The sequence below is a fragment of the Haliotis cracherodii genome, unplaced genomic scaffold (genome assembly GCF_022045235.1).
Source record: "Haliotis cracherodii isolate W230 unplaced genomic scaffold, xgHalCrac1.p SCAF_12, whole genome shotgun sequence".
NCBI classification, from domain to species: domain Eukaryota; kingdom Metazoa; phylum Mollusca; class Gastropoda; order Lepetellida; family Haliotidae; genus Haliotis; species Haliotis cracherodii.
Window position 1 is genome coordinate 46,135 of NW_027266267.1, and position 13,825 is coordinate 59,959.

General features: G+C 38.8%; 1 protein-coding gene across 1 annotated transcript in view; it reads right to left on the minus strand.

Annotated features, from left to right (window-relative positions):
• The window catches only part of LOC139458017 (uncharacterized), a 35,384-nt gene that overhangs the window by 7,848 nt on the left and 13,711 nt on the right, over positions 1-13,825 (minus strand). Inside the window, exon 9 of the mRNA XM_071239333.1 lies at positions 11,177-11,234. Coding sequence (XP_071095434.1) covers positions 11,177-11,234 — 58 coding nt within the window. The remainder of the gene's footprint in view (positions 1-11,176; positions 11,235-13,825) is intronic.

Genomic DNA, 13,825 nt, shown 5'->3' on the forward strand with positions numbered 1-13,825 from the left:
CCTCAAAGCTTGAACTTGACATCTCAGCATGCACTGCAAACACGAAAACGACGTTTTTTTCCGTATATGGTCATTTGACGGAAAAACGACTAAAAATTCATTAAAACTGATTAATTGGTTAGCGTCTAGAAAGTGTCCGAAAAAGCGTCGAGTTTTTCAAGCGTAAATTGGACCGAAAAACGATGCTTTTTGCTCCGCCTTGTACAACTGTTAACGGCCAATCAGATGGCGCTGGTCCACCGACGCACGTGATACCCAAGGCTTCTTTTAGGAGGCATTAGGTTTCGTATTTCTGGCATGCCTTGCTCTAGTATCTGTCGCGCGCAGTGCAGCGAGATTTGCTGATAAGTCAGTTTTAGGATATGTAACATGTTAATGGAATTCAGACACGTGCCAAAAAGTCAAACCAAACCATGCTACCAAGTTTATTGAGATAACATATCCCTCCGCTATGCACAGTTACCTCTATCGGATAATGGGTTGTGTTTCATTTGGTTATAACAGTAACTAATTTTGTTATGTGAAGTTTACATGATATACGGCTTTTCCATAGGACGAGAGGTGGGTCACATGACGTTTATCAGGTGAATGTATTCTTGAAATTACGTAAACACTGACTACTTCCACATTCCTGGGGAAAACCCTGGGAATTCCCAAGTAAGAATTCATACAGAAGCGTTGTTTTTCATCATTTAGACCCTTTAATTTTGAACGTAGCGTCTTAGCATACTCTGGGATAAGTCATAGAGTTTGGTTGCATGCCGTTCAAAGATACCCATCCTAGAGAAAAAACAACAACCCAAAAATCCAAACTATCGTAGTGACAATCTACAGCAATCTATGAATTTACCTTAGTATCTATTTGACACATCTTTACAATCACCTTTCAATGATCGGCCAATTGATCAGTGATGACAAAGGCTTGAAATCGTCACAGGTTAATTAACAACTTCGGAAATATCTCCCGTCACGTTTATCGTGTCGGCCATTTTGTACTTGATGTAAATGTATTACAACGCTCTGTCATTGTGATTGACTTACTGAGGTAGTTCTTAATGGACCTTCTCATCTAATGAGGGTATTTTTTGGAATACATTTCTTGTAAACAAACTAAAACAGATGTTCCTCGCTTTGGGGGGAACTATTTTATTCCGGAATGGCCTATTAAAGCTAATAGTAAGTCAAGGCACAATGCGTGTATATGATCTGTTATTATATGTGTTTAACAAGTACGGTTTTGGGCGTTAATAAAATACACTGACGCAAGTATATTCTAATCAAATCAATTGGATAATTGAATATGCTTTATTTTACATATTACATAACATCACTACACAAAATTTGGACAGTTGCAGTAACACACTACGGTGATCGCATTAAACACCACCTTGAACAGTATTTTAGTGATATCACGGTGTATCAGACTGATGTGGGATAAAAATCCGAAGTGGTTCAGGCCATCCAACGGGTGTTCGCGAAAGGTGAGCACGGAAACACGCAATGATGGCCGTCCTCACTATTACCGAGCATGTAAATTATATTGTCCGTCAAAAACATGGACTAGTATAAGCAATATGTTCCTACAGGTAATACATGTCATACATTTGACAAAATGTATTGGCTGAGCGCATTATTGTTCATCACAGCGTATAGACTCGGCATGCAGATGAACTCATCAGCGCATTTTTACACTTTATCTTTTAACTGGCATGTTAAACTTCTATTTCATAACTCAGTTTTATTTGCACGGATCACTATGGAATCTTGGAAGGGACATTGTCGCGTTGTCGTATTGCCGCATTGACGCCTTTACAAAAACAAGCAAAATGTGTCGAAATTAACCAAAGCGCGACAATTCGACAACGCGATATTTTGGCCATTTGTCGCATTGTCGCGTTGTCGCATTGTCGCTCTTTGAATAATCTTTTTCTATATTTTACAAAAGGGCGACAATGCCGTAACGCGACATTTTTCAATGTCAAAATATGTCTCGTTGTCGCATTGTCGCCCCATCACAAATATGTATAAAAGACGTAATGTTCAGTTAATGTTACAGTTAGGAAGCGGTAACCAAGTTATAGCTGTCGTAGAAGTTCAACTTGATACATGTACGTCTTGAACTGAAAACACAAGTCCAAGATTCAAGATTCAATTTGCATATATTTCATATACAACAGACCGCCGTCATATATCACTGGAATGCTGCTGAGAGCGGCGTTAAAACAACTTGTTTTCATAATGGAGCGCTGCAGTCATTTAAAATGGAACCGTATACATGTGTTGTACCAACTCAATCACTCTGTTTCGAATATTCAGCAGCAAAAATATATAATAACCAGCTGTGGGGAGAGATATAAGATTTTTATAAGCAGTCAAATATGGATGATAAAGGACCCCTCACTGATTAGGTTCTTGTTTACTTAAGAGCAGAGTTGACCATGTTAGATGATATAACGGTGTCCTCCCAGATCGCCTAATTTCTCCCCACAAGGTACCAAAATACAATTAGGTGATGTGGGTATGCCATGCCTGGATGAGATTTATAATTAGGTAATGTGTGTAGTTGGAACAGTCCACTTTACTGAATGAAGGGATGACAAGACAGCCAGAGATACATAGTTTTACATATTTTAATCAACAATATAGTATAACAAGTAGCCTCTATCAAAAACTATGTGTCTCTGTGTTTCTTGTTGAATTAGCATCAGATAAGGTTGAGAAATAATTTGGAAAGTGTGTCGTCTCCTACCCCAGCTGGCGCCATCACAAATCGTCAATCACCCACTGACCCATAGCCCCGACAGCTGAATGTCCTGCTATTTTTCACAAATTAAACTACCAGCTGCGGTATTGATTTAAACATATTTTATTTCGGAAAACCAAATGGATTAGGCACAAGTGACACACTTACGAGGCCTTCTCCTATTACATTGTAGCTCCAGTGTCTGCTTCAACCAACTCACTAACCGTGTTGTTGATGATGATTGTATGTATGTGAAGAAAACCTTGAGCCAATATTCATTTTTGAAAGTTCAGAATTATCCTTAAAAAGAATGCCGTGCTTGTTGACTTTATAATGTTTCGACAGGCATTTTGCCAGTTATCTTTCTGATTTCAGAATCAAATTATGTTTTAAATGATACCAGTTCATTTAGAATACAATATTCTAATTAGTTGAAATCAAAATATTAGTGATTTGCTCCAAAAGTGGTATCATTTTCCATACTGTTAGCAAGGAAGCGATATTTTCATGTTTTGGCGGCCATCTTGTCGGCCATCTTGAATATTTCAAAATGCCCAAAGATGACAGAGCGTTATCAGTCAGTTTCATAATCTAGAGTACATCATTAAACAAATCCAGCAATAAAAAAAACTTTATCCCCTAATTCTGGGTTGGGGGAAAATATTCATTTCTCTGCCGGACTATACCACTATGATTGTGTCAACTTAATTCCCCATGTTCCTTAAAAACAATAACAAATGTTTCAGGTCATTGTTGTGAAAACATTTTACAAGTATTGTTTTCATAATATGTTTGTTTTCTACTTTTATATTACGTACATATTTCAAATGAAATGTATTATATTCTCATTCCCGATTCTGAAGGTACCACATGCAAAATACAATATATGGGAAGATAGAAACTGGCAGAAATATATTTTAAAAAGTATATATTTAAAAATTTCAATGAGTGAGTGAGTGAGTGAGTATGGTTTTATGCCGCTTTTAGCAATATTCCAGCAATATCACAGCGGGGGACACCAGAAATGGGCTTCACACATTGTACCCATGTCGGGAATCGAACCCGGGTCTTCGGCGTGACGAGCGAACGCTTTAACCACCAGGCTAACCAACCGCCCCTGAGAATTTCAAACAGAGATCAAAGATTCAAGATGAAACCTGACATATATCTAAGGTTTTCAGTGCTATAATATATTTTATAAAACCAATTAGAATTTAGAAGGTGAGATTATTTCAGTAATAAGAAGGGTGCTTGTCGTGATGTCACCAAACCCTACACTGCCAACTCCTTCCTCACAAGGTGCACTAGATAGAGAATCTCACCCTTGTGTCTTTTGATATCAAATATATGAACACGAGTTGATACAAGTGGAAAAATTCCGAGGCTTGCCGAGGATTTTTGCCACTTTTATCAACGAGGGTTGATATATTTGATATGAAAAGACACTAGGGTGAGATTTTGTTAATCATCCAACATCATTCTTTCCTCTTTTTCAATTTGAAGACAGTAATTATCAGTGTCTTCAGTGTAAAAAATACTTCAAACAGTTTCATTAGCAGAGCCATCAGTGATGTCATTTGATTGTGACGTCATGGTAACCAGTGTCGTCACAATGGTCTACAAATCTAATCCAAGTGATATCTCCTGTGGGAGCCAGTTTGGGATGATAAATAGAGAATCTCACCCAAGTGTCTTTTGATATGAAATATATATCAACACGAGTTGATACAAGTGGAAAAATTCCGAGGCTTGCCGAGGATTTTTGCCACTTTTATCAACGATGGTTGATATATTTGATATGAAAAGACACTAGGGTGAGATTTTGTTAATCATCCAACATCATTCTTTCGAATTTTTCAATTTGAAGACAGTAATTATCAGTGTCTTCAGTGTAAAAAATACTTCAAACAGTTTCAGTAGCAGAGCCATCAGTGATGTCATTTGATTGTGACGTCATGGTAACCAGTGACGTCACAATATCTACAGTGTAGATATCGCTTGATCTCATCCAAGCGATATCTCCTGTGGGAGCCAGTTTTGGATGATAAATGTCTTTTAATACACACCTGTGTGTGAGAATCCCTTTTGAAACTAAACAACCATTCACAGCATTATTTACTGTATGTTCAGAAATCTAAATATAGGATATTTACTCGAAGAATTGAATTTATGGAATTATGGAAGTAAAAATTTGTACATTTCAGTGATTAGGTAAGTCAACAGAAGTCGTTAAAGTTTCCGTTCAGTGTGATGCCATGACTGACGCATATTAACGCACAACAACGACGGCTATCTGCATTTTAGACTGATTTTCTGGTTTACATTGGGAAACCTGAAAACAAATAACAGTATGCAGATTGTCAGATTGTTTCCTATTACAATCCCTACGTCAGTGAAAATCCTCTGAAAATCCCGTGTACTGTTGTCAGTGAACACGCCATTCAAAAGTCGACTATGCTTGTCGTAAGAGGCGACTAACGGGAGGTCAGGCTCACTGACTTGGTTGATGCAGGTCATCTATCCTAATTGTGTGGATCGATGCTCAGGACGTCAAACACTGGATTGTCTGGTCCAGGGTCGATTAGTTACAGACCGCATTCATTTACCTGGAATAAAGCTGAGTGCGGCCTTTAACAACAAATAAAGAAACAATCGTGAAAGTCGGTCACCGGTAGAGATAGGGATTGCCTAAAAGTCGGGCTAAGAAAATTCAGGCCGGGCCGGGCAAGCGGGTAATACTAAAAATGGATTGCGGAATAATAAAACGAAACGTGCATATCTAGGCAGATCTCAAATGGCCACAAACGTATAGTTTTTCTCATTTAATTGAGTTTGAATCAAAATGCATCTTCAACAATGTAATAAACTTATAATTATGACTACATACCGTGAGTCCTCATAGAAAAGACAGTGTATTGACTGTGTGTTTTCTTTGATGAGAATGCTTCTCACCGACATCAGCGTGTAGGGGTGTGATGTCCTGGGCAGGAAACGATAGTGTTTTGACTACTCTCCTTTCATTAATTAACGTGTTGGGCATCCCTAATTAACCTTTACTAATTCATATTAAACCAACACAGGATGTTTTCTGGAAGTGGATATTCGCGAATGTCATAGGGCTGACACGACCCGTGTTAATAACTGTCCTAGCACTTCTAAAGTTACTAAACATTCTTTATATCTAAAGACTTGTATTATATCTAATTTTATACCACTTTATTGTCTCATACTGCGGTAGTTAAAGAAAACAAGGTGCTCAAAGTGGAGCCCTTTTCCCTCTACATTCTCAACATAGTCTCTATCAGAAGTGTTTTGTCTCTGTTGGGTCCGACTTGGCCCATGCTGTCAAAATCAACTTAAACACCACAGATGTATAGTCATGTGTGTTTACCTCTATAAATTAGTATTATATCTTCCTGTATACCACTATATAATGTCACAGTACATCGTATTTAAAGAAAACAAGGTGCTTAAACTGAAGCCCCTTTCCCTCTACATTGATGATACAACTGTGTGTTTAAAGTTGATTTTGATAGCCCGGGTCAAGTCGCACCCACCACAAGCCAAACACTTCTGATGGCGACTATGTTGAGAATGTAGAGAGGAAAGGGCTTCACTTTGAGCACCTTGTTTTCTTTAAATGCGATGTACTGTGACACGGATCTCAACATAGTCTCCATCAGAAGTGTTTGGCTTGTGTTGGGTCCGACTTGGTCCGGGCTGTCAAAATCTATTTTAAACACATAGATGTATCATTAAATGTGTTTACATCTATAGAATAGTATAATAGCTACCTATATACTACTTTATAATGTCTGTCACAGTACATCGTATTTAAAGAAAACTGGTCCGTTCAACCACTTTTACTGTATTTTCTTAAGAAAATCTCTGACAGAAGTGTTGGGTCCCACTCGGCCCGGGCTGTCACAATGAACAGATGTATATTCAAATGTATTCACATCTATAAACGAGTATATTATCTACCTATATACCACTCTATAGTGTCTCAGTTCGCTGTATTAAAAGAAAACAAGGTGCTCAAAGTGAAGCCCTTTTTACCTCTATATTCTCAACATCTATCGTCTCTATCAAAAGTGTTTGGCTTGTGTTGGGTCCGACTTAGCCCGAGCTGTCAAAATCAATTTTAAACTCATAGATGTATCATCAAATGTGTTTATATCTATACCTTGTTTTCTTTTGACACGATGTACTGTGACGGGAATATAAACATTATAATGAAATTATGATGAGGATGATCACCATATTTTAACGTCTATGGTGTGATTAACAAGGAGGCCTTTCATGATTGAATTAATCGTGCACTATTGCACATATTTATTGATATGAAGATCCTCTTGTGAAACATGTCAAGATTGAAAACCAGTCATTCATTCAATGGATTTTCCTAAACGACCCATTGATGTAGTACTGAATATCAATGTTAATGTTTATTTTGTTGATGGTGCTCGACGTTACAGAAATGAGTGTCAATCAAGCGAAGTGCCATATCAAATCGACCCAGAACCAATCACTTGCCACTCGAAAACGTCAATGTGTGATTTTGTGTCAAGGTTGTTGTCCTGCTTGACACAAACACAGTATCTTTGGCATGGTTCGATCCTCTTGTTACCGTAATGTGTGGTTTTGACTCCGAGACCATCAATGGTACGACCCAGAATATGCAGAGGGCGTCGTGGGAAATGATAATTCTTTGGAATACGCCCTCGTACAGAGTCAGACGTATTCAAGCGAACAAACCTGATATGGTCCTTTTTGATAAATCCTTTGAGACCATTGTATGACCGATTTATCTGTTTCTTTTGACACTAATGAGTTTCAGGAGAAACAAGGCAAAGACAGAATGAGGACCGTACTAACGATATGTCAAGCTAGCTTCCCAAGTTGTTATACTCGCCATTCATGACAAGAAAAATCCCGTTTCCTGACGCTTAACAAAGTGTTTGTATTAATCAAAATGCACACATTTCCAAATATTCGAAATAGTCCGGTGTCCATACCATCCACTATCCACTTTCAGAAAGCATATGATTCTGTCTGTTTGGGAATGTTTGGACATGTTGTAGAAATTTTCGTCAGTGTCCACATCGTCCACTATCCTGGAAGGTGCATCTTGCCACATATGTTAGCAGGTAGAGACACAAAACCAAGACATGACACATGTGTATGCATACAATTTGGAATAATATGGACAGTTTACAATCCTAGACACATTCCACATAAAGCCATATTAGATCATGTTTTCACTGCTGTTTTATGTATGAGAACACAAGAAAGTACGTATTTGTCAGTCATTCAAATTTCAGGCTCAGCAAAAGTTTTAGTATCTATTTTTAGTAAAAATCGTTAGGAGTTTTGCGATCAGGGTGTTAGTTGTCAACTTTAGGTGCTTTAAATGCACTTTAATGAATCCTTGGAGTCTGTAACCTTGAGAAACGTTGTAATGTTATTAATACAAAATAAGTAAAAGATAAAGCCTATATTTTGTGACTGGAACTAGCATGTTCGAGGTAAAGCTTACATTTTGCGTACCATCAAAAGCATGACAGTGATGATATTTCTTCAAAACATGACAAAATCCCTATCATGTGTGTATCAAACTCTCCAACCTATTCTCCGATCACGACCGCCTCACCATAAAAATACATATAGATTTGGACCTGTGAAGATCAGGGTTAGAACAGATCTTCAGCAACCAATGCTTGTATGAAAAGGTGACTATGGTTGTCGTTAGAGGCGACTAACGGGATCGAGTTGGTTGTCAGGCTCGCTGACGTGGTTGATTGGATGCATGTCATCTTATCCCAATTGTGTGGATTGATGTTCGTGATGTCAATCACTGGATTGTCAGGTCCAAACTTGATTATTTGCATGACCTCCGTCATATAGCTGGCATATTGCTGAGTGTGGCGTTAAACAAAAAAACAAACAAACAAAACATATCAATTTAACCGCTCATTTCAAATTCGAGATAAAAATACATAGCGCCAACTCGAACTCCCAATCTGACTTTACAATAGAACTGTGTACCATGATATCGAAGTTTGAATTTGCTACCCTGACAGCTTTAAGATATCTTAATTCGAATTTTACTAAACTGCAAACAATTCTCCTCGATACAAGTTGAGGAATCCGTAATGAAGTCAAAGAAAGTGATCATTTGCAATATTGTCAAACATAGTTTCATCCACAGAAACCACGGACCTTTTTCGCAAAACTAAAATTCAACTCAGTCCTTCACTTGTTCTGTCATAATGTTTATTGATTATTACCTGCGAGCTACATTTCAATTAGCCACACCTTACACCTGTTGTATTCTGAATTGATCGTCTGTGCAATCGTATTTCTATGGATCTATAATACACAGTCTGTTACTCAGTTTTATGTCGCTTATTGACTTTCTACATAGGTGAACAGGGACATTTATTTTACATGCAAACAACATGTTATTCAGGAATATAGAATTACATGACAGGGGTTTGTAAACACACAAATGATTATTTATTCAAACACCTCTTCCTTTCAAAAAACATATATATTAACACACACAAATGGTTTTTACAAACAATAGTTGATTTTATGCTTCCAAACAAACCACACGCAAGCTATTGTTGAATTTCAAATATAGCCAAGGTAAATGTATCCACAGTCATATTTAATCACAAATATCGTTCTGTTCTGTATAAATGTAACAAGTGAACTAACCATTTCAGTGGATCTAAACATGGACAAAACTGTTGGAGATGTTCAATGAGTGAATGTTTATTTAATGAAGTAAAAACGTAGATTCTTTCTTTTGGTAAATACATGTAGCTGTACATCTTATAGATGTTCCAAGAGAAAATAATATAATATCTACCTATATACCACTTTATAGTGTCTCAGGTCGCGGTATGTAAAGAAAACTTGATGCTCAAAGTGAAGCCCTTTTCCCTCTACATTGATGATACAACTGTGTGTTTAAAGTTGATTTTGACAGCCCGGCCAAGTCGCACCCACCACAAGCCAAACACTTCTGATGGAGACTATGTTGAGAATGTAGAGAGGAAAGGGCTTCACTTTGAGCACCTTGTTTTCTTTAAATGCGATGTACTGTGACACGGATCTATAGATGTAAATACATTTGATGATACATCTGTGTGTTTAAAATTGATTTTGAGAACCCTGGCCAAGTCGGACCGAGCACAAGCCAAACACTTCTGATAGAGACTATGTTGAAAGTAGAGGGAAAGGGCTTCACTTTGAGCACCTTGCTTTCTTTAAAAACCGCGACCTGAGACACTATAAAGAGATATTGAGGTAGATATAATACTAATCTATAGGTGTGAATCCTTTTCATGTTACATCTGTGAGGTTTAATTTGATTTTGACAGCCCGGGCCAAGTCGGACAGAACACTTGTGAGACTGTTGAGAGTATGAGGAGCAGAGGTCTACTTTAACCAACGTGTCTGCTTTATACACGATGAACAGTGACATTATTAAGTGGTATTTACATAGATATAGTACTATCCTATAAATATAAACGCTATGGCGACAGATGGAAATTTGTATCGCGATAGCTAGAAGTATTTGATACGTTTCAAATCTTTTTTCATTTAACGATTGCTCTTTTACATGTTACCTAGATCAGCGACGCTTACACACAGCTCCACTTTCTGGTTTTCATGCGATTTACTCAGAAATACCTAATTAAGTTGGACGTTTTTGGATGGTGATTGTTCAGTAATGTCATGTGTGTATTTTGCATCAATAATATGTATGTATGATCGCCGATAATGAAGTAATTAGCCAATAACACTTTGGCCCGTCCTGGCCTGGCCCGACCGGACTTTTAGGCAATGCCGTAGAGATATCATATGGAGGTAAACATCATTGTACATATTTGGTACTTTCTTTTTAGCTTGTTTTATCAGCTTGTTCTTTGATCTTATCTAGTTTCCTTGCCTTGATAATCCACAGATATGGCGGAAACTGTCATGTATTGGCAAAAGTATTTAGCGGTTGTCTGTTCAGGAGTTATGCCGCCTGCCGACTATTATGGGATGTGTGAGTCGAGCACATGGGCACGACAACTAAGCGTACAAACAGAATTGTATTTCTTTCTACAATAAAGTTGGTTAAATTGAGACAACGACCTCGTTATATGACATGGTGTCAGAAGTGGAATGTCAAGGATAAGTATGCAAAAGTTTCCCCCTCCAGAGAACATTAACTTCATGAAACCGGCAGAATGGCTGGTGACAGCAGTTTTCGCGATTTTGTATCGGGAGTGGCAGAGGAACGGGTGTCCGATAATGGCACACAATTCAATATAACTTTACACAGACAACATCAATTCCGCACTACCCTCAGTCCAAAGGCGCTGTTGGGAGTGCGGGGAAATCGCCAAAGGCTCACAGCAAAACGTATCATACTTGTCTCTTGTAGGTCACGTGGATTATGGCGATGGGTGTGAGTCCCTCACAGTTGCTCCTGGGAAGACAAGTGCGAGCAAATGTTCCTGTGTTGAGAGAAACTCTCCAAACCAAATCTAAATAATGCCACGATGAAGCCACCTCCCCAAGGCAAGGGAGTTGACCGACTATAAAAGACTCTCAGCCACCAGCACTGATTCACATCATGGCCTCTGTAATTACAAATGAGAATGCCTCTTTGTGAACAAAATCTGATAATTACTTATATGAATACATATATATAGTAACGATGATGCACTGTTTGTTTCAAGTGTACAGTAAACTATGGTTGTAACGAACATGCTTATAACGAACTGACGGATAAAACGAACTTACTTTTTTGGTCCCGACGACTTGCTGTAGTTATGCTGTATATATGCTTATAACGAACTACGGTTTAACGAACTAAAATTAGTAGTCCCTTTGAGTACAGCTAAGCAATGAGCAAACTTATGTGAAGTTTAAAGGACAAGGGACAAATGTTATGTACACAGTTTTAATGTAGAACTCGTTCAGGGCTAAATGTTGAACGGGAATCCAACCATAGCTTCATGTCAGCCCCTGTCGTCTAGTGAATAGGGAGTAGGGTCGTGGGTTCGACACTCGGCCACGTCCTACCAAAAGAAGTCAAAAGATGGTACTTGTTGTTACCATGACTGGCCCTCAGTATTAAATGATTAAAACAAGACCTGGTCGGCTCGGAGTCAGTATAGTGTGCCTGAGTGGGGTGTTTATGATAAATTCTACCATGAATTTGGAATTTACTCGATTCTGATTGCACGTTCGGTTCCAAATTCAATTTAGCGCGGTAACATCTACAGGTTACTTAGCTCTTCATTGAGAACACAGTATGTTCATCTCCTAATTACAGTACTATAAAACTGCAATTAGTCAGGACAGGCACACATTCCCTTGTACTGACTCGCCAATCCATGTAAGAATTCTGTGACGTGCATGTATGTATAACCAAACAGATCAGCAAGGAGGGAGGAACAGATGGTGCCCATGAGGATGCCTACTCCTCACTAAATAGCAGTTGTCCCAAATCTCACAGGTTACTTTCAGAGGACGTTTGCTTTCATATATGACAACATGCCCAAAACTGCCGATGTAACTCCATATGTGGTTCCTTGTATAGTGCTAAGTGCCCCCTGCATCAGGAAATGTTCTCCTTAAGTGAGTGAGTGAGTGAGTGAGTATGGTTTTACGCCGCTTCTGGCAATATTCCAACAATATCACGTTAGGGGACACCGGAAATGGTCTTCACACATTGTACCCATGTCGGGAATCGAACCCGGGTCTTTGGCATGACGAGCGGACGCTTTACCACTAGGCTGCCCGACCGCCCAAAGTTCTCGTTATGTTTCTCGTGTGGAACTGTGGTTACAAAGTTGAAAAGACAAATGTTTTGATATAATTGAACTTGGTTCTTTTGTGACATTCTTCAGTGCCTGAGACAGAAATATGCCTGGGTGAGGGGATCATGACCAAATGACCTATTTTTGAAGATCCAGAGAACCAAAGAATGCTAGAATTTCCATGACTCGAATACACGTCGTAATAAATTTAAACAAACAGACACTAAGGTAAATTCGTAGATTGCTGGAGACGGTCACTGTCAGCCTAGACACAGATCGAGTCAATACTGACGATAGTTTGGATGTGCATTTTTTCGTTTGTTCGTTAGGATAGGCCGTAGCGAGGAAATTCGTGAAAAGCCATGCAGTCAAGCTCTCTTACGTTTCTCAGTGTATACTGAAATGCTGAGACCAAGATTAAAGGTTCTAAATGATCAGAAATAATGCTTTGTGTATGTTTTCGTGCTAGGGAATTCCCAGGGTTTTCCCCAGGAATGTGGAAGTAGTCCGTCAGTGTTTACGTCATTTCAAGAACACGGTCTCGTGAAAAACGTATGAACGTCATATTGTGTCGTTCATACACATGTGAACGTCAACTTCGCGGTCATGTGACCGAACTCTTGTCCAATGGAAAAGCCGTATATCGTTTAAAAGTCCAATTAAAAAAGAAAATAACAATGTACTTGCCAATGTATGTGAGTTAGAACTTAGTAAACACAGATTTGCACTGTGAACTTTCCAGCTTTGCGCCCTTCCCCAAACGGTGTACGGAAGTGAGCAATTAGAAATGATGTTACTCTTTTTGGCTTCCATCTAAACAAATTATTCGAAAGTGGAAGTTAGATGCGGTATCAATGCATTTAGAAAGATGAATTGTCAAGTGTTTCCAGGACCAAACACACAGTCAAATTCCAAGGCTGTAAGGTATGACACCAACGCAAGCGTCGTTGTCGATTTATCTGTTGCAAAACAGGGGCGATAACTGGTCTTCTGGGTCGGATTCCAGCCTCGCGAAGATAGTTCCTGACAGTCTGGTCCGATATCCTCCTCAAACCAGGGATGCGTCCTGCAGTCTCCGTAGCTGAGGCATTGCGATGACGTTGGGTGGAACAGTGGAATGTAGCGATCCTGTCCAGGGGTGTTTACTCTTGGTCGGCCGGTTCTCGGATCGGCAGCGCTGAGTCTCGGAATTGTCAAACTTGAAAAATGTTGATAATTTAATGACAAATATTGGCTTATGCTTGCCTTTTTA